This window comes from Microtus ochrogaster, chromosome 16 (assembly GCF_000317375.1).
Source record: "Microtus ochrogaster isolate Prairie Vole_2 chromosome 16, MicOch1.0, whole genome shotgun sequence".
Taxonomy (NCBI): Eukaryota; Metazoa; Chordata; class Mammalia; order Rodentia; family Cricetidae; genus Microtus; species Microtus ochrogaster.
In genome coordinates, this window is record NC_022018.1 from 42,332,782 (window position 1) to 42,355,728 (window position 22,947).

The following is a 22,947-nucleotide window of genomic DNA, read 5'->3' on the forward strand; positions in this document are numbered from 1 at the left end:
TGGCCTATGAAATGGGCCTAGGCAGTTTCTTTATTAATAAGAAATCATTCCCACATCAATATTGCTTTAACAGTGCAAGGCCTTCATTTTCTCCTTGTGCCATCTTGACTCTAAACCTACCCAGTGTCTCTCATATACACTCTCCATAAATATCAGATTAATGTATATAAGTATTTCACAATTGTGATGTGCCTCTAACCTGAAAAAAACTGAAGTTTTCAGAATTAAAATTTGAATTCAGATATTTGTATTATTTATATTGTACAAAATATAAGTATCTGAGATTTAATATGTAGATCCAATGCTTTTGAGTATTGTCTTTATCTAGAATTTTAGAATTCTGACTCAAAAATCACATCTATAGTGCTGTAAGTAATCACTGTGAAGACAATATCTTAATTTGTTGTCTCATAAGTAAAATATATTTTAATTTTATTAAGAAACTATATAGAGCTGGGCAATGGTGGCGCACGCCCTTAATCCCAGCACTTGGGAGGCAGAGGCAGGTGGATCTCTGTGAGTTCGAGACCAGCCTGGTCTACAAGAGCTAGAGCTAAGTCCAGGACAGGCTCCAAAGCCACAGAGAAACCCTGTCTCGAAAAACCAAAAAAAAAAAAAAAAAAAAAGAAACTATATAGAAAGGGGAAGGTAGAGGGGGAAGTATCCTACTTAGAAACTATTATTGTCTTTTGTATTGTTTACATTGTATTTTTTTTGTATTTTTAGATAAACTGAATATTACTGATTCTGTCATAAATAAAGTCACCATGAAATCTAGACAAAAAGAAGCAGAATCGTAAGTAATGTTTTCATGAAAAGCATGGTTGGTGAAGCCTGATTTCTTGACTGAGTAGCATAGTTGATCTGCAAAGGATGTTTATGTGCTCTCATTTATTAGCATATGCTTTTGTAAATCTCATTTTTTTCCCCCGAGACAGGGTTTCTCTGTAGCTTTGGAGCCTGTCCTGGCACTAGCTCTTGTATGCCAGGGTGGCCTCAGACTCACAGAGATCCACCTGCCTCTGCCTCCCGAATGCTGGGATTAAAGGCGAGCGCGCCACTACCGCCTGGCTACTCACAAATTCTTATTCCCTCTCCTCTTCCTCTTCTTTATGTCTTCTCCTCTTTCTCCCTCCTCTCCCCTCCCCTCCTCCTTTTCCTCTGTATGCATATGTGAAATATATATTACATGTATAACATTATATATGCACACATATTTGTGTGTGCGTATTGTACGCACACATATCTAACCTGTAGGCCCTATGTGAGTGTATGTGACTAAGGATAAAAATGAAAAGGTCCAACAGAAAATTGTAAACTTGATTTAAAGCATGAGATTTGTTATTTCTTGATTGCATGGTTCTTGAGTGAGCTTTCTAGATGACATGTCCCGTGGAAATAGCAGAAATCCTGGGAGATGGTGGGGAAAGGGGGCCATAAAAGTGCTTGTCATGAAAACTTACGACCAGAGTTTGGTCCCTGAGAGTTTAAGGAGGGATCTAACTCCCAAGCTTATCTTCTGACTACATATGCAGGGTCGCAGTCTCTTATTATCTACACTTCATTCACACACAAGAATAATAAATGGAAAAAAAATAAAAACTTTAAAATGAAAAAAAATAACAAAAGATTGCACATGCCTGCTAAGGAAAATTGGCTCATGTGCTCAGAAATGGAGTTTTACTGAGTGAAGTGTTTATATCAAGTTAGGATGAAAAATTCTTACCAAAAATTCCTTAAGAATTGTCACAGAATTGTGTCCATTTAGAAGTCTCATTCTAACTTCTCACTGAGTTTTGACTGTTTTTGTTTTTGCTTAGGTATCGCATTAAGGATAAGTCCGACAGAGCAACTGTAGAACAGGTATGCTTGACACATGCTGTGTGGTCTTGTTTGAAGTTAGCATTCCTTTGTTCTCTGAATTCTGTCTTGTTACCTTCCTTGCTTGGTGTTAATCTCACCTAAAATGACCCCTGAGTAAACAGTTTCAAGTTTAGTGATCGACATTTTGCTGTATAATAGGACCCCTAGTGGATAAAGAGAGTCATGGTCCTTCCATAACCCTTGAAGCTACTATGCAATGCTTCCCCCTTCTCAGAGGCTTGGAAAGCAGAGACTATCAGACCAGAATCTTTTAAATCAGCATCTATAGGAATTGTATTCTCTTTTCCATTAAATAGGTTGGATATCTGCTGTGAAATAGGTTGAATACCTACCTGCCATGCATCTGGGGCATGTATAGATGGGGGGGGGGGAGAGAGCAATACCTTCAAATTTCTAACTAGAGACCTCTTTCTTACATGTGCTTTATTCTTTGGAAGGAGTGGGGTGCTAGCCCCTAATTTCTTATGGCCAGCAGGATGTGATTGAATATCTCTCTCTCTCTCTCTCTCTCTCTCTCTCTCTCTCGCGCGCGCGCGCACGTGAGACAGAGAGAGACAGAGAAACAGATAGACACAGACAGATACTCTCTGTAGTCCTTGCTGGCCTGAAACTTGCTATTTAGACTATGATACCCTCAAACTCACAGAGATATGATGCCAGCTTCTTGCCTCCTGAGTGCTGGGATTAACAGTATATATCTCCTGATTTAGATTTTTGATGTGAAGAAAGTTATTTTTCAAAAAAGGTTGAGATTATTATTATTGCTACCTACTTGGGCTCTCTTCTACCCATATGTCTATGTACCTTTCCACAATCTGACATAGCAACTTCTTGACCTGTAGCTTCTTGACTTAAGATATAAGCACCCCTCTGTCCTATACCCCCAAGGAAGTAAAGGCTAACCTGCAGTCTAGTACCAGTTCGTGGAACTGAAGAATCATTGGACATGAAAGAGCTATTTATAATGTTAGCTACTTGTTGTGTGTTGTGCTGGTTAGTTATTTTTCTTCACTTGCTACAAACTAGAGTCACCTGGGAAAAGGGAACCTCCAGCGAGGAATTGCCTCCATCAGGTTGGCTTTGTAGGCAAGTCTGTTTGCCAGCCTGCTGTGGATGGTGCCACCCCTGAATAAATAATCCTGGGTTGTATAAACAAGCAAGCTGAACAATCTTTTTTGGAAAGCAAGCCAGTGAGCAGCTTTCCTCCATGGTTTCTGCCTTAGTTCCTACGTCGTGTTCCTGTCCTGATTTTCCTCAGCGGTAAACTGTTTTCTGGAAGTGTAAGATGAGATAAACCTTTTTCTCCCTAAGTTGTCTTGGTCATAGTGTTTAATCACAGCAAGGAACCAAACTGAAATGTGTGTATGTGCATGATGGGAGAGGCCGTCTCTGTGCAATGGTGTCTGTGTGGAGGTCTTAGGGCAACTCCTGGGGTTGGTTCCATCCCTCCACCTTTATGTGGCTGGGTTCTGGGTGGCAGGTACCTTTCACTGTGCCATCTTGATCACCCTGGGTATGTACTTTTATTGTCCTGTAATTTATTATTGTCACTGAAGCCACCTTGATCACCCTGGGTATGTACTTTTATTGTCCTATAATTTATTTTGTCTGATTTGTTTTCATGACTGTACTTAAACAAACCAAAAAAACCTTTTCTTTTTAGGTTTTGGATCCCAGGACAAGAATGATTTTATTCAAGATGTTGGATAAAAAAGACATAGCAGAGATACATGGCTGTATTAGCACTGGAAAAGAAGTGAGCTTCTGTTGGGATGGCAGTGTTTTCATATTAGTTTTTGTATTTCAAATACCAAGGAAAACTAAGGAACTTTTAATTTGTGCCTTTAAAAAGAAAGGAAAGCTGGGCAATGTGACATACACCTTTGATCCCATTACTCAAGAGACAGAGGCAGGTAGATCTCTGTGAGTTCCAGGGTAGCATGGTATATATAGCAAATTCCAGGCCAATTGGAGCTACATAGAGAAATCTTGTCTCAAAAAATAAAGAAGGCTACACACACCAGATAGTTTATTAACAATGTTTCTAGAAATTATGTTGCTTGATATTTAGTTGATATGAAAATGTTTGTGTACCTTACCCTGATCACTGTATTGTATCACTGAGTCTGTGCTCAGCGGTGAGCTTCAATTTTCAAAGATATCAGTGGTCCTGAGTCCCCTTTCATATTGCTATTAATGAATGAAAGTTGTTGATTCATTACTATGAGCCAGTCTTCCATGTTCCTTTATTTGTAAGTCCAGAAAAAGATAAGTGTGACTTTTAAAAAACAATATATTACTTTTCTGTTGCTATGATAAAATCCATAACCAAAAACATCTTAAGGAAGAAAGTTTATTTTGGTTTAGGGTTCCAGAGGATTAGAGTCCTTAATGGCAGGGAGGAGGCATGGCAGGCAGCGAACAGGACGCAGAGAGTGAACTATGGGCCCAGGCTGCTAATCCTCAAAACTTGCCTCCGGCAACATTCTTCCTCCTGTAGTGCTATATCAGCTTCTTAAAAGTTCCAGAAGCTCCACAACCAGCACCATCAATGGGACCAGTGTTCAAATTGATGAGGGTACAGAGGTCATTTCTTGTTCAAACCATCACAATTAGCAGTTCATTCTGTGGGAATTAATTAGATGTAAAAAATTTTTATTAGAGATAAATGTGTAAAACCAATTACACTGAAATTGGATTTTTCTATATGCAGTATGCCTCATGTAACAATAGTTTACATTCAGAGAAATGAGTCATTAAGCAGTTTTATGTAGTAGAAAACCTAAGATGTCTATGACATCATTATAGGTAATGCAATCTTATGGAACCCCTCTGGTGTATGGGGCCCATCATTGACCAGAACATAATATGTTGGCATATGAATGTATGCTGGAGGTATAGTTATTGTGATACAGTGTTTTATATTTTAATTCACATCTTCCAGAGATGGCAGTGATGCAGATGTTGTTTCAGTTTGTTTTTGAGATTAGAATCACCCGGAAAACTGACATAAGTTATTTAACACATGCTTCATTTCCTTTGTTTTTTTTTTTTTGCTTAAAATAGGCTAATGTATACTATGCTACCACAGGCAGTGGAGAGAGCAGAGCAATCAAAATATACAAAACTTCTATTTTGGTGTTCAAAGATCGTGATAAGTATGTAACTGGAGAATTTAGGTGAGTCCAGGTTCTTGAATTGCTTTTTCCTCAAGTGCTAAAATAGTATAATGCAGTGGTTAAAGTAACACACGCTCTCTTGCTCCAGATTTCGTCGTGGCTATTGTAAAGGAAACCCTAGAAAAATGGTGAAGACATGGGCAGAGAAGGAAATGAGGAACTTATCCAGGTGCGTGGGGTGCATGGGTTGGAGGGGTGCACGTGCTTGGCTGTGTCTGTCTGCGCATCTGTGTCCTCCCTTTCCAAACCGAGAGGGAGTCATGGAGTCTCTATTCCATATGCTTAACTCAGCAGAAGAATTCTGCTATCTGAAGAGTCTGAAGCCATGCGAAAGCGTGTAGAGTTCAGACAGTAGTTAGTGACAGGGTGATGATAATTCTGTCATATGAAAACATTATAGGAATGTTAACTTGATTATCAGGCCCTAAGCTCTTTGGCTAATCACTTGCTTTTCTTACTTAGTCCAGTTTGAGACACATTCATGTAGTCATTTTGCCATAACTACAGTTAAAAAGGACACTTGCCTAGTTTTCTCAAAGGTTGTGAGAATGCTAGAAAGGAGTAGCATTTTTTAATTGTTATATACAAGTATAATTTGCTGTTAAGCTGGTACCATTTGTTTTGGAAGTCCTTTGAAATCTTCCTGTGTCCCAGTTAACCACTAGGCGTGAGTCCAGTGATTTTATTTTTGAGATTAGTAAACTCAAGAGATAATTGTTGACATAGTTGCTATGTCTTATCAATTCTAAGATGTACTTTTTTTTCACATTTTAACATTTCTAGAAATGGATTGGGAGTCACAGATTATGGGATTTAATTGTTTATCAGTGTTTTGATTTTCTTGGTGGCACACCATACTGCCACTGAAAGCCACTGGTTTATGAAAGCGATCTAGTTGAGAGGACTGGGAACTGTTTCCTAACGGAGTATTCATGCCATGTCTGTAGCTGCTGTAATTTGCTTACATGTCTTTTGACTTTGCAGTTTTCCTTTTATCTACGTCACAGGCTAACAACAGCAAACATACCATGTCCTAAACCAATCAAGCTAAGAAGTCATGTTCTTCTCATGGGCTTCATTGGCAAAGATGACATGTAAGTATATGGAAGGTCAAAGAATTTCATGGTGAAATTGTATTTTAAGTCCTTTGAGCTATGTATTTCCCATAGTTCTTCCAGGAGTCTTTGCTACTGTGTGCACATAACTGTTAGGATTTACCATTGTCAAGCTTCGCAGTACTTTAGAATAACAAAGTTAACCTTGTTTTTGAGGGTTTAGTTTATTAAAAAAAAAAAATGCTGGAAAGTACCTATAATTGCCAGTGTTTTGGAGTGGTATCCATTACTCCATAGTCAGTTCACATGACAAATTACACTAAGAGGTGCATGTAACTGTAGAATAAGGCAAGAAAACTTGATCTTGATAATTTTATTGTCTTTTTTTTTTTTTTTTTTTTTTTACTTGAGGCCTGCACCACTTTTGAAAAACGTCCATTTGTCAGAATCGAAAGCCCGGGAGTTGTACCTGCAGGTCATTCAGTACATGAGGAAAATGTATCAGGACGCTAGACTTGTCCATGCGGATCTCAGTGAATTCAACATGCTGTGAGTGTGGTTTGCTTCCTAGAAAACTCCCCTTCATTATGCCATGTCCTTCAGAAAGTCCAAATCGATAAAGTCATGCTGTACCCTGTTGGTTTCCCATGGCAGGAATTAAGATGTGGTCACTGTCTTCAGTGACCACTGGGAAGGACTGAGGTTGTAGCTTGGTTGGTAGAACAAGTGTCTAGTATGTGTATGGGAGGTGTTGGATTTCATCCCCAGCACTACAGGGTGTCAGCGGAGGGGGTGCATTTTTAGCTGACTTAATGCGCTTTGAAATTTTCTTAGTTTTCATCTTTTTATTAGTCAAGATAGCCCTTTCTTACCTGCCATAGTCATTATGAATTACTTATCTTAAGGTGGATGTTTTGTTTTTTTTTAAAACCAGATATGGTAGTGCATGCCTGTAATGTCATCACTTTTGAAGTTGAGGCAAGAAGATTAAGAGTTTGAGGCTAGCCTATGCTACATAGACTCTGCTCAGAACAAAGAACAGAATCAATTTATTTTATTTTATTTTTTATTTTTTGGAGACAGGGTCTCTCTAAATAGCTTGGCTGTACTAGAACTCACTTTGTAGATCAGGCTGGCCTCGAACTCTACCTCACGAGTGTTGGGATTAAAGTGCTGGGTGTGGGGCCGGAGAGATGGTTCAGAGGTTAAGAGCACTGGCTGCTCTTCCAGAGGTCCTGAGTTCAGTTCCCAGCAACCACATGGTGGCTCACAACCATCTATGAGATCTCGTGCCTCTTTTGGCAGGCAGGTATACATGCGGACAGAACATTGTAAAAATAATAAATAAATTAATTAATTTTAAAAAAGTGCTGGATGTGTGGTTAGCCTTGAATTCTGGCTTGATCTTATCAGCTTTGCCTCCTTCAGCAAATTCTTCCAGTGTGTGCACCACAACCAGCTTCAGAATAGATTTTTTAAAAAAAAAAAACCCAAAAAACAAAAATAGTAACTTGTAACCTTGTTCTTATTGCCTACAAGGTACCATGGTGGCAATGTGTACATCATTGATGTTTCTCAGTCTGTGGAGCATGATCACCCACATGCATTGGAGTTCTTGAGAAAAGACTGTGCGAATGTCAATGGTGAGTAGAAGTGGGATTTCCTGATAGCATCTATGTGTGCGTGCATAGGATCAGGTCTTGTCACTCGGAGTGGGAATGTAGTCTGGCAGTAGAACACTGTGCTTGCCTCTCACGTGGAAGACTTTGCATTTGATCCCCAGCACTGACAAACAAGTCCTGTTAATTATCCAGTGCGGTACCACTTAGACCATTGGCTGGAGATGTGTATACTTCTTTCTTTTCCTGTCACTAGTTGGAGTAGTAACTATTCCCCTTGCAGAGCTGTCACTAATGTTTTTCCTTCTGACAGATTTCTTTTTCAAATATGCTGTCGCTGTAATGACTGTTCGGGAGCTCTTCGAGTTTGTCACGGACCCTTCCATCACCCCTGAGAATATGGATGCTTATCTCGAAAAGGTAGGCTGGGCTGAGGAGAGGAGAAAGTATGGCTTGCCTTTGTGCACACATCTGAGGGATTCGGGTTGCTTAGTATAATTATTCATTTCCAGAACTTGTTAGCTCTTCTCATCTCACAGTGAGATTAGAAACAGCAAAGATGTCAGTAATGCCAGGTTTCCTGACTTTACTCAACTGGCTGGCAGGATTACAGAGATTGTCAACTTCATAAATGTTAGTAAGAAAACTGCCAGGTTGTGTGGCAAAATATGCATGACATTAAGTACTAAGCATTGAGTACTGTGCAAACCATTAGTTTTCCATCTTCAGCACTTTTTTTAAATCATCAAACACTGAACCTGTGCTCCCTCGCCCCCAGCTCCTGAAAACTACCATTCTGGTGTCATTGAGCTACTCTTGATACTGCTAATAAGTGCAATTGCATACTGTTTGTCCTTTTTTTTTTTAAGTTTAAAATTTTTCACTTTTTATTTACATGTATATATGTATGTTTGTGTGATTGTATGCTACATGTGTGTGGATGCCCAAGGAGGCCCAAAGAAGGTATTGGATCCCCTGGAGCTGGACTTAGAGGTGGCTTGTTGGGAACCAAACTCAGGTCCTTTGGAAGAGATGCCAGCACTCTTAACTATTGAGCCACCTGTAGCTCTCTGTAGCTGGCTTATTTTGCTTACCGTGCTCAGTGTTCATCTGTGTTCTAGCGTGTGACCAGATAACACTCTATTTGTCTATTTTCTCATCTGTCAGTGGACATTTGGCTTTTCTACAATGCTTCAGGAATATTACCGATGAGAATTTGAGCATATAAATATCTCTAAGTTTTGAGGGCTGACTACTGTTTGCAGTTACGCTGACACTGCAAGGCTTCCAGTGTCTCTGTACTCTGGCTTGCACTGATTGTCCTCTTGTCCTGTCCTCACCCTTCTAAGGGTGTAAGGTGGTGTCTTCCTATGAGTGTGTTGAATGTTTCTCTGTGAGTGACACTAAATACCTTCTTAGGGTTCTCTTGGAGAAACGCCTGTTCCAGACTCTGCCTTCTTTACGTGGACTGTTTGTCTTCTGAACCCTGCCTGTTTCCTTTTCATCAATCCTGAGCTGCAGCATTTTCTTCTGTGTATTGCCTTTTTCACCCCTCTTGTTGAGTGTGTCCTTTTGTCCCTAAACAGAAGTTTTATATTTTGATATAGTCTGTTTATCTTTTGTTATTCTTGGCACTTCTGAGTCAGGGTTTTTATATTTCCCCTTTCCCTTGGAGTGCCTTTTCATCTTGCTTTGCCTGGTGAATATTAAAACTCAGGTTAGAAAGCTATCTCAAGAGAAAAATCAGGAGAAACACTGTTTTCAGGGGTATTGTTTTCTCTTAATTTTTTTTATTTATTTATTTTTTTGGAGTCCCTGTTTCCTGTATCCAGGCTGCCTCAAACTGTACATAGCCAAGGATGAATTTGAGTGTGTGATTCTCCTGCCTCTGTCTGCTGAGTTCTGAGATCTTAAGTGTGCACCACTACACCCAGTTTATGCGATGCTGGATCAAGCCTGGGCTTGGTGTGTGCTGTGCTAGCATTCTTAACAATTGAGCACATCTTAAGCCCTCTTACTTGGTTGGTTGGTTGGTTGTTTTGTCTCTTTGTGAGGTGTTTGTTTCTTTGAGATAGGTCTTACTCTGTAGCCCAGGCTGACCTGACTTTATGCTCCTCCTGCTGCTGCCTGATAAGTCCTGGGGTCATAGCTGTCCACTCTACCATGTTTGGCAGATTATGAACCCTTGATGAAGAACAGAAATTTTATTTGTATATAGTCAGTACCTGATTATGTACTAGACAACTGCATGTTGTCTTAGGGTTTCTATTGCTGTGAAGAGACACCATGACCATGGCAACTCTTACAGAGGGAAACAGTTAGTTGGGTCTGGCTTATAGTTTCGAGGTTTAGTCCATTATCATCATGGAGGGTATTATGGCAGCACACAGGCAGACGTGGTGCTAGAGATGTAGCTGGTACATCTGAATCAGCAACAGCAGGAAGAGACACACTGGGCCTGGCTTGAACTTCTGAAACCTCTAAGCAACACCCCCAGAGACACACTTTCTAAAACAAGGCTAGACCTACTACAACAAGGCCATATATCTTGATCCTTCCAAATAATGCCACTCCCTATGAGCTATGGAGGCCATTTTTTTTTTTTTTTTTTTTTGGTTTTTTCGAGACAGGGTTTCTCTGTGGTTTTTGGAGCCTGTCCTGGAACTAGCTCTGTAGACCAGGCTGGTCTCGAACTCACAGAGATCCACCTGCCTCTGCCTCCCGAGTGCTGGGATTAAAGGTGTGCGCCACCACCGCCCGGCTCTATGGAGGCCATTTTTAATGCAAACCACCAAACATGTATTGATTGAGTAACTATCAAAGTATTTTTATCCCTAAACCATTAGTATTGAGTCTAGTCTATATATTAAAAAAAGAGAATAATGTTCTTTCCTTCTGTATATATTTCTAAAAGATACATTTTTATTTTAATTATGTGTCCATGTGGGTATGTGCATGTGTGTGTAGATGCTTATATAGACCAGAGGCATTAGATGCCCTGGGAGCTGGTGTGACAGGCACTGTGAGCTCCCCAATGTGGATGCTGGGAATTGAACTCTGATCCTCTGGAAGAATAATACATGCTCTTAACCAATGAGATCCCTCTCTGGCCCTCTGCTGTATGTATTTTAACTGAAGAACTGTTTGATCAGTCAGAAGAATCCTGTATAGGGTCTTTGTCACCTCTGTTTCAGTCAGTGTTTGCCCAAGGGGCTTTCTTGGTGATTTATATTGTACTGGCATTAGGTCCACATAGTTGGCTTCCTTGGGATTCATTTCACTGACTTCTCAAGAATCAAGAAGTGGTTCATGCCATCAGAGGTGTCACACACCTTTAATCCCAGCACTTGGATGGCGAATCTCTGAGTTTGAGGTCAGCCAAGGCTACACAGAGAAACCCTTTCTTGAAAAACCAAAAAACAGAAAAGGAGAAATGATTCATTATTGGGTCTCAGTTTTTCTCTGATAAAGATTTTTGCTAATAGTTTAAAAATAAGTTTATAAAAAGCTTTGTTTCCTAGTTGTCTTGGCCATGAGTTGGGTGTGGGTATGAGTGATGCCGGTACTGGGATGTGGAGCTTCGGATAGCTTAGGCTAGTGCTTCACGACTGAGCTGCACCCCAGTGTTGATCTGAAGAAGGGGACTGAAGATACCTTGAGACTAGAAAGATGTATTGTTTCTTTTTAAATGACTGGCAAGTCTTTAGTAGAGAGCCAACCTACATTGTAGAAGCTTGCTTTAAGTATTTTCAGAAATGTGAAGACATGACACCTATTAAGATTAAAAAAATAGTTAATTACAAAATAGAAAATGTGTCTTTTCTAGGGTGAGGGTAAAGGAAAATAATTTTTTGCTTTTTCTCAAAGGCCATGGAAATAGCATCCCAAAGGACCAAGGAAGAAAAGACTAGCCAAGATCAAGTGGACGAAGAGGTGGGGTTTATTATGTATCCACAGCCTTGGGGAATATTTGGATTTACTGTGGAATTGTGAGGTGTTCTGTCATATGTTTGGACAGGGTCCTTTCATATAAACCTAGAGCTTGTCTTAGCTTCTTATGTAGTACAGGCTGACCTCAAATGCACACTCATTCTGCTTCAGCTGCCTGATTAATAGAATGGCAGGTATGTGCCATCATTCCCAGCTAATTCTTGAATTACAGTGTTTTGCATGGTTTTGTTTTCGTTGGTAAGGCATGAACTTGATTTTATAGGTACATGGTATATAATTTACATTCAGTCATATTGTTGCACTCAGCAACCTCTTAGCCTGTTGTTTAGGTAAAGTTTGGAAAGAGCTTGCGGGGTGTGAGAGTCAAGAAGGAAAAGACTTAATTTGCAAGTATGAATTTTTAAATGACTTACATACTGATTCTGTAAATATAACAGACTTTAAATATTGATACTTCGTTAAAAAATAAAATCAAACTAGTCCTAAGAAGTCAAGACATCTTTATTAAGATCCACAGTAGGCTTATTATTACTATATTATTTTAATTGCAGTTTATTTCACTCAGAAGTTTTGTAGCAGCTGGGTAGTGATGCCCTACATAGTAAGAATATGGGTATGTATTCAGTTGCTAACAGGCAGGCAGTTCTTGCTAACTGTAACTCCATCCTGTCCTTCCTCTCAGAAGATGCTTTTTGAAATTAGAATGTATGGGAGGAATGTTATTCTAAAGGTCATCTGGAATAGACTCTTTTTCTTTCTACGATTAATTGTAAAATTTTATTTTTATCTTATCAAATTGTTTTTAGCTTACCAATAGCACACACCAGTATGAACACAAGTTGACTGAAAGTCAGTGTTGGAGATGAAATACAGATTTCTGCATGATTGATAGAGCTAAGGATACAGAAGGAATTCAGGAGTAAAGGAATAATACTTTAATTTTGCTTTTGTCTATTAGGTGTTCAAGCAAGCATATATTCCCAGAACCTTGAATGAAGTGAAAAATTATGAGAGGGATGTGGATATAATGATGAGGTTGAAGGAAGAAGATATGGCTTTGAATACTCAACAAGATAATGTGAGTAGCTTGGTTTGTCTGTAGAGCCAATTCTAACAAAAGAGATTGTCCTGAGCTTGATCCTGGCTTGGTGCTAATGAGATGGTCAGCTCCCTGTGTATAAACATGCTTCCATACCCAGTGGCTGTAAAGGGAATACTTCTGAATTAAAGAGGGGGTGATGCATTTTCATGTGTTCAGAGAACTATAATTAGTAAAACGATAGATTCACAAGAAGTCTAGGATAAAAATGGCTGCCGTACATTGATACGCTATGCTTCATTTTCATTTGGGGTTATAAAATATTTAGATTAATTTTAAATTATGTGTGTATGTGGTGGGGGATATGTGCACATGAATGAATGCGGTGTCCTTGGAAGCCAGAGGTGTTGGGTTCCTGAAGCTGGAGTTAAGAAGGGGTTGCAAACTTTCCCACATAGGTGCTGGGAAGCAAACTTGAGTCCTCTACACAAACAGAACAAGTTCTTAGCCTCTGTGCATCTCTCCAGTCTCCTTGAAATATGTTTTGTTAGCATGCCAGAAAGTAAACCCTTGAGCCTTTGCAGCCATGTAGAAAAACTTAGATGTTTATGTAAGCCTTTATATAATGATATAAGAAGTGGTCACCAGATTTTCATGCATGAAACAAAGGTATTTTAAAGAATTTATTATTATGTGTGTGAGCACACACATGCCATGGTGCCTGTAGGAAGGCCAGAGGGCAGCTTTGTCAAATCACTCTCTCTACCTTTGACTCCTGAGGGGTGTAGTCAGGCTTTCATGGCAGGTGCCTTTGTCTGCTGAACTAGCTCTCTGGCCTAAACGCACATCAAAAAAATAATTAATTAAATGTGTCTATGTGATCCAGTGTACACATCTGTGTATGCATTCAGGCCAGAAGAGGGTGTTGGCCCTTGTTACTCTCTGAGCCATTGGATATAGGTGCTGGGATCCTAATTCTGGTACTTATGATTGAGCAGCTTGCACTCTTAACCACCGAGCCATCTTTCTAGCCCCTCAAAAGCACTTTTAGTAATCACTATAACTTTTACATGTAGATATACTAATGGGAGTTGAGTAGGGCTATTTGTGGAGTGGGTAACATTTCACCAAATAAAGTTCAAAGTTAGTGTTTGCTGCCACCTGTTGGGTTGTGAGCTCATCTGAAAACTATTAGACATAGATTGTATTGGGCTGTGGGCATGCGTGGTTGGCACACAAGACCCATGCTGGCTACTTTCTATGTAACTATGTGATAGATTTAGAGTATGTTCTCAGAATCACAGGAGACAGTGTTTAATAGTGTAATATGTGCATATCATTGTTAATTTTTATATTTAATCTTTTTCCTTTTTTTTCTTTTTAAACAAGATTCTATACCAGACTGTCACGGGATTGAAAAAAGATTTGTCAGGAGTCCAGAAGGTATGGAGAATATGTGTAATTACTGCTTTATAACACATTGTTTTTGTGCAGGTGCTCACAAGTATGCCACAGCACATGTGTGGTGGGTAGCCAGAAGACAACTTTAGGGAGTTGATTCTCCCTACCTCCTAGGTCTTTGGGATCCAACTAGTTTGTCAGGCTACCTGATGAGCCATCTTGCCAGCCTATGGAAGCTATTTTTAAAAGATACAAAACTTACTGTAAAGTGGTATTAGAATTAAATTTGAAAATGAGCCTTTTTTTTTTCTCTGAATTCTTTTGTTAAAAGTGAAAAATCTAGGCCAGCTTGGTCTACAAGAGCTAGTTCCAGGACAGGCTCCAAAGCTGCAGAGAAACCCTATCTTGAAAAACCAAAAAACAAACAAACAAAAGTGAAATATTTGTCCTTAATCCTGATCTGCATTTGTGTGGGGTAGTACTGATCACCATACACCTTTTTTGGATAGTTTTTATAATCATTTTGAAAATTGTCAGGGCTGGGGAGATGGCTCAGCAGTTAAGAGCTCTTGCTGGTTTTCCAGAGGACCTGTGCTTAGTCACCATCACTCACCCACTTACCTGTAAGACAAGAAAATGGAAAGTTTAAGGTTATCCTTGACTATGTGATGAGATTCTGTTTTGAACAAGAAAAAAGTGAAATAAATGTAAATTTCAGGGATAATGAAGCTTTCTCATGGTTGACTATTCATTTGATTAGATTAGCTTATTGCTACTAATGTGGTTCATAGAAAAACAGCTCTGAAGTCACCCAGCTAGATCTTTATTATTATCATTGTTGTTATCATCATTATCATCATCATTATTATTTGCCTCACGTCCTTTCTAAATCACAACTCAGCATCTGGCTTGCTAAAAGCAGCAGCAGACTTACGTTGTTGATTTAGATCATCTATGTAATCCTAGTAATCAGACATGTGCCCAACTTTGGCAGTGGACCACTTGCGTGCCAGGATAGCGGTGAATATAGATAGCCCCACACATTTGTGGATGGTAGCTTCATGTTAACAGTGTCAGAAGATTGAACACCAGTGCTAGATCCTTTATTTGTGTATGTTCTTGAGCCCTACTGGAGCGAATGGATGTTGTCTGTCTTTCTCCCTAATGTTGATTCTGCTATCTGGATGTTTTGGTGTATGACTTTACAGTGTATCTGGCATACTGATATAAAATGGTGGCATTAACATGTTGACTAACATAGATAAGTAACTGTCTCCAAGTAACATGGTTTTATAATAATTTCAAGGTCCCTGCACTCCTAGAAAGTGAAGTTAAGGAAGAGACTTGTGATTCAGAAGGTGCTGAAAGTTCCGAGTGCTCTGACACAGACTCCGAAGAGCAGGGAGATATTGCCCAACGCAAGAAACACACTGCTGACCCTGACATTGATAAAAAGGTTAGTTAAGATCTTCATTTTTTTTTTTTTGAAGGTAGTGACTTTGAAGCATCAATAATGCCTTGGTTGTTTGTTTTCCGAGACAAGGTTTCTCTGTGTGGCCCTAGGTATCCTGGAACTCACTTTGTAGACCAGGCTGGTCTAGAACTCACAGACCTGCCTCTGCCTCCCAATTGCTGGGATTAAAGGTGTGGGTTATCTCCAAAGGAGATCAATAGTGCCTTTCATTGTAGTTTTCATAACTAAATGTGAACTTTACTTTTGGAGTAAATTAGAGTTGGCTGCTATTAGGGGCTTCTTCAGAATCGCACAGATGACATGTGATGTCTGCCTACTAGAAGCAAATACTTGTTTCTGTCTAATCTTTATTTCTTTTAAAATATGGGGCTTGTGAACCTCAAGTAACTAACATACAGGGATATTGATTTGACTCAGCAATTTCAGCAGAGTTTAAGGATCAGGATGTAGTTTAGTGGTAGATGGGTTGGGGCTATGATGGGGGTAGGGGGTTCAGACAGACAGAAAAATAACCTACATATGAAGACAGGTACCTATCATTCCAGCACTTGAGAAGCGGAGGGGTGTGTATGTGTAATAAAAGTCTGGACAGCAAAGTAAGACTGTCTTGAGGGAGAGAAGAAGGCAGAGATTTTGGGGTGGGGGTTGGGAATGAAGTGAGATGGAAGGTGCCTCAAAGAAAAGTTGTACCCCCAAGTTTCACCAACCTGTAATTGCTATTTTTATGCTACATTTACTTTTATCCTGTTAACGTAAGAATTTTAATTCAGTTCTAATAATAGTTTAAATACTTTGAGTGAATGAAATTTGTTGGGAGTGTGTTGTTTGCTTTTTACAGGAAAGAAAAAGGATGGTCAAGGAAGCCCAGAGAGAGAAGAGGAAAAGTAAAATCCCTAAACATGTGAAAAAAAGAAAAGAAAAAACAGCCAAGGCCAAGAAAGGCAAATAGAACGAAGAGCTGTGTTGTGGACATTCCTCCGCTATTTTTTAAACCCCAGGTAGAAGTTGTAGCTGGAGGATGACTTCTTGACTGCACCTGAGTCTCTACCATCTCTTCCTTCGGGGATGACTGCAGTGTGGCCATGTGATTGCCTCAAAATCCCAAAGCCCATAATGTTGGAATCCAGCCACTGGCTCTGCTTTTAGTAGATTAATATACTATTTTAATGAAGAACTTTGTACATTCTATTTTTATATATTTTCTCCTGCAGACTTTTTCAGAAGCATCTTAAATATTTAAATGTGATGACCATCCACGACCTTTATAAAAGTGAGCATAAAGGCATTTGGACAGACTTGGGGATATTTGTTTTCTTTGTACATGCCAAAGACATGTCTGAGATCGACGGATTACTGAGCTGTGACTTATAGCCTGGAGTTCCACTCTTAAGAGAAGTCATGTGGCCATGATGTTGCTGTTCACAGCGGATCTGTTCTTGTCATATGATCCCACTTCATCTTTAATTTGCCTTTTCTAGCGAGACCTGAGCTCATAAGATATTTCACGTTCAGCCATTTGTCATGTTCATTTGATCATCAAACATGTATTTTAGGTACTGGGATATAGCAGTGAATAAAACAAAATTACTTCCTTTGAATTGTTTGTATTCTTATAGAGAAATAAGTCACATTCTTCCAAGAGGTTATAAATTATATATAGAGAAATAATGCTGAATAACGAGACTGCCTAGGGAAACCTGCCACACAGTGAGGATACTCGACAAAATACTTGAAGCTGAGTCACACTGAGCTGCCTGGCACTGCAATGGCTAAATGGAAGGATTCTAAGTTCTGGCCAGCCTGGGCTACTTAAACAGATGAGGATACAAACAACCAAGTCAAGTCAGGTGCAGAAGAACACATAAGCAAAGCAAGCAGCCAGGGGAAGGCCCTGCAGCAAAGGATGTCTGCAGCATCCGAATCAAGGGGCGGGGGTTGTCTTCATGAGATCCAATGGTGTTTTCTGGTGATGTTTTCAACAGAGGAGTGACAGGATCATACTTGTATTTTGAAAGCATCACTGGCGTCTGGAGAATTGCGAAGTTGGAGGGTGATTGATTGGCTATGCTTCCCATCCCAGGTGAAGGATGCTGGGAGCTTGGCTTAGGTTGCCAGAAGTGGAGGTGGAGTTAGTGTAAGGGAACAAATGAGTTAGAACAGAATAGTAAAAGGTGACTTCAGAGGTTTGTGATCAAGAAGCCACTGAGACCACTGGAGTCACTGATGAGAGAGGCATGTGGGAGGGGTAGACTTCCTGGTAGGATCATTGTACCAGATAGATATTCTACACTGCAGGCGAGGGTTTCTACTTAGATGCAGCTTCCAGCTACTTGTTTGATGGTGGGTTATTGTGGGGACCAACTGAACTCTGATCTGCTCCTTTCTACTTTAAAGTTCACAATGTGAAATGGGGTTTCAGTGAAACATGAAAGTCCTAAAAAAGTCCAGTTTACACAGTGTTGAGAGCAAACTTATCAGCTCTGTGCACAGTCATCTTCCATGTCTTCTGATTCACTTAGACAAGTTTATGTAGATTCGTATTTTACCTTTAAAAAGTAACTTCTCTTGTCCCAGCATTAAGGTTAAACCATGTGGACTCAAAGCTAAGTCAAAGCAGAATTGTGCCTCCTGGTTCAGACCTACCTGGTGTTAAGTTGTCATTCGAAATGCCCTGTTATGGTTTAGATCCTAAATGTTCCCCAAAGCCATATGTTAAAAGCTTGATCCCAAGTTGATAGGGGTATTCCTCAGTACGGGTAGAATGGGGAGGGGAGGGGGCTGAGGTCTTTGAGGGTGCTCTTGCTGGAGTATTGGATCCTGGCGCTTTCCTCTGCTTCCTGGCCACAGTGGTACAAGCAGCTTTCCTTCGTCAGTGCCTTAACCTGCTGCCTCACCACAGGCGACACCGGTCAGATGAACGTTTCTGTTGTTTCTTTAGTCTTCCTTCATCCATCTTAACTCAGGCCCGTTGACTGCAGGTACTCACTGCTACTACTAAACTCCATCTGGTATTTTTGCACACCACAAGAAACTTAACGTGGACCCTTTGCATTATGAAATTCAGACTTCACTTGTGGACAAAGCTAGGGAACTTGTATGTTCAGAATAGCATTTTCAGTTTTACCTCATCTTCAGTTTTAAAACAGAATTGACCGGTCATGATGACACACTATTTAATCCCAGCACTGGGGAAGCAGAGGCAGGTAGATTCGGAGCCAATCTGGTCTACATAGCATGCTCAGTCAAGGGCTATGTAGTCACTGACTCAGGCCCTCCCTATTCACTTGGTTTCATACTGTCTTCTGTGTCCTTGAGAGCCTGCAAACTTTATCATTCATTGTTTTTCTGTATCTCCCAATGACAAAGTAACTTGGATATTGAATTTACTTACATATATAGCCTCAGACCAGACTGTAAACTCACAAGGGCAGGGATTTGTCTTTGTTATTTTGTATCTTGGCACCTGTCCTGTGCTGAGATATAGTTAACCCAGTAGGTGTTTAAATGATGTTATTCTGTTAACTAAGCAAATATGAGGATATCACACATGCCTCTTGCTCCTAAAGATGGAAATTAGGAATTGGTGTGATCACACACACCTCTTGCTCCTAAAGATGGAAATTAGGAATTGGTGTGATCAGTGTGCACCCTTCAGACTTGCAATAAGGCCATCTGGATACCATGGAAAGTGCTCAACCTAAAAGGTTAGTTCACTTAATCCTAGTGCAAAAGAAGATGAAAATGGGGCGGCCCAGTCCATATTCTGATGCCTTGGCATGGAACATGGGCAAGGCTTTCTGAGGGGTGGGGTGTCAACTCTAGTCTTTAGCTCTCTTACTTGTTCTGATAACCTTGTGACACTGGGGAGTCACTTCTCTTTGGGGAAGAAGTCCTCATGTGTAAGTTGTGGGACTTGGACCGAATGATCACTAAAATGTCACCTAAAATGCGCTCATTTGCAGTGTTTTATGGATCCCTGGCTGTCTTCTAGCTCCTGTGTAATCAGGAATGGTCTTAACTTCTGACCCTTTGCTTTCATGGAGCCCAGGCTGGCTTCTAGCTCCTGTGTAATCAGGAATGGTCTTAACTTCTGACCCTTCTGCTTTCGTTTCTTTCCCAAGTGCTGGGAGTGGAAGTGTGGTCCCTGATGTCTGCAGACTAGGAGAGTGGAGCCCATAAAAGAGGTGACTAAGGTGTCCCGCAGTAGCCAGCTCTACACTCGGAGGGTTAAGAGGAGTCACGTGAGTAAAGCGTCCAATCACAAACATGTTTCCATAGGCCTAGGACCAAGTAGCAGTGGCCAGCTGTGGCAAGTAATCTCGAGCACACGCTCCTGTCTGCTGCACCTGGAGGGATGCTCGAAAGCCCAGTGCAAGACCAATGCCGTGTTTGGAAGAAACTGAGGTCACAGACTCTTGTTTCTTGGAGTTTTTACACAAGCTTTCAGAAACCTTACATTCTTGGACCATGTTCTGACATCCTGTTGTATACAGTGTTGGAATTAAACCCAGGGCTCCCCACAGGCTGTGCAAGCACCAACTGAGACTATCTTCAGCCTACAATTATTTTAAAATCTATCTGATGTGATTTTTTTTGTTTTGTTTTGTTTTTGTTCCTGAGACAGAGTCCCACTGTGTTGTCCTGGCTGGACTCAAACTCACAAAGACCAGATCAGTGTTTTTGAAAAGACTGTTTTAAACACCACAGGGCCAGGTTGGAATCACTTCTTGTTTATTAGGACTAAAATAAATGGATTTAAAGTGCAGGCCACCACACAAGTCAGGTTTGCTAGTCCATGAATTTTGCTAGTCCAGCCTTTACCATGCTCTGGGAATGCTGTTAATTGTCCTTTTGTTCCACTAGAGGGAGACATGTTACTGAGTGCTGATATTTAACCTGCATAATTGGCAGCCGATGCACTGAGTGGGAGAAGGGTACTCACAGGGTACTGGCACAGAAGTAGCCATGTTTATCACTTTACTTTCCTCTAAAGACTCACTGGCCTGGGGGCTGGAGAGATGGCTCAGAGGTTAAGAGCACTGGCTGCTCTTCCAGAGGTCTTGAGTTCAATTCCCAGCAACCACATGGTGGCTCAAAACCATTTGTAATTCGATCTGGTTCCCTCTTCTGGCATGCAGATAGAACACTGTATACATAATAAATTAATAATAATAATAATACTCACTGGCCCTATAGTGGCACATTTGGTGCTCAGCTTCTAAATTAGTCCCTGCCTAGAATCCCTGACAGTTATTCCTCAGTATATACTTTGCAGAAGTCGTAGTTAATCAAGGTGTGGTAGAGCACACCTCAATCACAGCACTTGGGACAGAGGCAGGGCAGCCACATGTTGGTGGTTAGCCAAGATCAGACTGTGTCTCAAAACCACAACAACAGAAGTGGTTTTTTCCCTTGGAAATAATGCACATCTTAATAAGATGTTTACAGAAACACCCATAAAGGGCCATAGACTCGGTGTAATGTGCTGTTCACTTGCTGACTCTTCATCTTGCTGGGCCTTGTTTCCCTCCTTAGCTATCAAATCAGGACTGAATGGAGAACGGCTTAGAGGCTGCGCTGTTCAGGAGCCGCAGTGCAAAAGACACTTGGAAAAGAATGAAGAAACAGTAACCTGTTACTGTTGAGTACTTGTCAAAATGATATTTCCCATATGCTGGGATGGGACAGTATTAACTGAAACCCATATGTGGGTGTAGGTTGGGAGACTCCGTGGACAAAGGGGCCTGCTTGGCAAACCTGACAGCCTAGTTTAACCCCTGGATCCCATCCTGGAAGGAAAGAACTGATTCCTCATAAAGTTTCCCTCTGACCTCTGCACGTGTGCTATGGCACATGCCTGACCCCCCCTCCACTATATATATGTATATATATACATATATATATATGTATATATATACATATATATATAGTAATTTTAAGTAAATTCTCTATGCAGGGATTTTGTATATACATAATAGGGAGAAACAGGATTTTCATCAATCTGTATAAGCTAATTCACTGTACTTTTCAAATTAATTTATTAAGGAATCTTAATTACTAATGAATAAAGGTAGCAAAATGGTTTAATTGCCTATTTAATAGCTTTTTAAATACAGGCAGGCTATATGTACAATATGTGAAAGAAAATAGGGTTTCTTAACAAACAAGAAGACATGAAGTAAAGATTGAGTATCTGTTATTTAAAATACTTTGGATCAGAAATGTAAGGTTTTTCGATTTCCATTTTTGCATAGACTGGTTGAACATCCTGATTCAAAATTGGAAATTTTTCATCATGTTATTGTGAAAAAACTCAGATTTTGGAGCATTTCCAATTTGGGGGATTCACATTGTTCTCTGTGTCTTCTGGAGTACTTTGTTAGCCTGATGATTTGCTCAGATTCTTCTGCCAAAAGTTGTTAGGGAAGACAGACTAGAAATGGGTCAATGATTCTGAGCACTGGTGGCTCTTCCAGAGGACCAGGGTTCAATTCCCAGCATCTGCAAGTGGCTCACAACCATCTGTGACTAGTTCCAGAGGATTCAATGTCCTCTTCTGACCTCCAGGAACTGCATACGTATGGTACGCAGATATTCAGACACTCATACACATAAAATAAAAATAAAACCTCAAAAAAAATTATTAAAAAAAAGAACGTGGCTCCAAGCTTCCTTTCATTCCTTATCCAAGAATGGCGTGTCTTTTTAATTTCTTGTTTTAAAAACAAACAAAAAAATCCACAAGAAAATTTTCATTCCACTCACTAAATACATTTCTATTTAATTATTTTTGAGGTTTTCAACTGTGAGGACGATGCTTCAGGAAATCACACACTGAACGTGTGGTGGACACGTCAGGACTGTCTAACTGTCTGGAAATTTGTGTTTGTGAGGTTAGGATGTCCGGGTTTTTGCCAATGATGGCATCTATTACACGACAGGATTAAGGGAAATGCAATACAGGCAAGTTAGCACCATGAATGTTTATAAAAACAAAAAGAGGTGAAGCGTGCAGGGGAGATGGTTTAGTGGACGAATTGGTTGTCATGAAAACATGAGGATAGGAACTGGAGTCTCCAGAGCCTACATAAATGTCAGGTGTGTGGTGACCCACCTATAACCTCAGACATGGAAGGAGGAAACCGTGAGCTAGTTTATGCCAACGTCACACGACTAGCGTCATTTGGGAAGAGGAAAATGCTCTCTTTGAGAATGTGCCCCCACCAGATTGGCCTGTGGGCAAACCTGTAGGGCATTTTCCTGATTGATATTAGGGGGCCCAACTCACAGTGTGTGGTGCCACCCCTAGGCAGGTGCCCTGAGTTCTATGAGAAAGCAGGCTGAG

The 22,947-nt window shown here is 40.3% G+C and overlaps 1 protein-coding gene across 2 annotated transcripts in view; it reads left to right on the forward strand.

The window, feature by feature from the left end:
- Riok1 (RIO kinase 1) overlaps positions 1-17,184 on the forward strand; it is a 25,668-nt gene extending 8,484 nt beyond the window's left edge. Inside the window, exons 4-17 of one of the 2 annotated variants that reach the window (XM_005355053.3) lie at positions 727-796; positions 1,821-1,863; positions 3,548-3,640; positions 4,951-5,063; positions 5,152-5,232; positions 6,071-6,157; positions 6,530-6,667; positions 7,658-7,761; positions 8,051-8,157; positions 11,605-11,670; positions 12,647-12,766; positions 14,117-14,170; positions 15,435-15,584; positions 16,441-17,184. In XM_005355053.3, coding sequence (XP_005355110.1) covers positions 727-796; positions 1,821-1,863; positions 3,548-3,640; positions 4,951-5,063; positions 5,152-5,232; positions 6,071-6,157; positions 6,530-6,667; positions 7,658-7,761; positions 8,051-8,157; positions 11,605-11,670; positions 12,647-12,766; positions 14,117-14,170; positions 15,435-15,584; positions 16,441-16,551 — 1,337 coding nt within the window. In that variant the 3' untranslated portion in view covers positions 16,552-17,184. The remainder of the gene's footprint in view (positions 1-726; positions 797-1,820; positions 1,864-3,547; positions 3,641-4,950; positions 5,064-5,151; positions 5,233-6,070; positions 6,158-6,529; positions 6,668-7,657; positions 7,762-8,050; positions 8,158-11,604; positions 11,671-12,646; positions 12,767-14,116; positions 14,171-15,434; positions 15,585-16,440) is intronic. The other variant, XM_026783122.1, reaches the window with a different exon arrangement.
- The last annotated feature ends 5,763 nt before the right edge of the window (positions 17,185-22,947 follow it).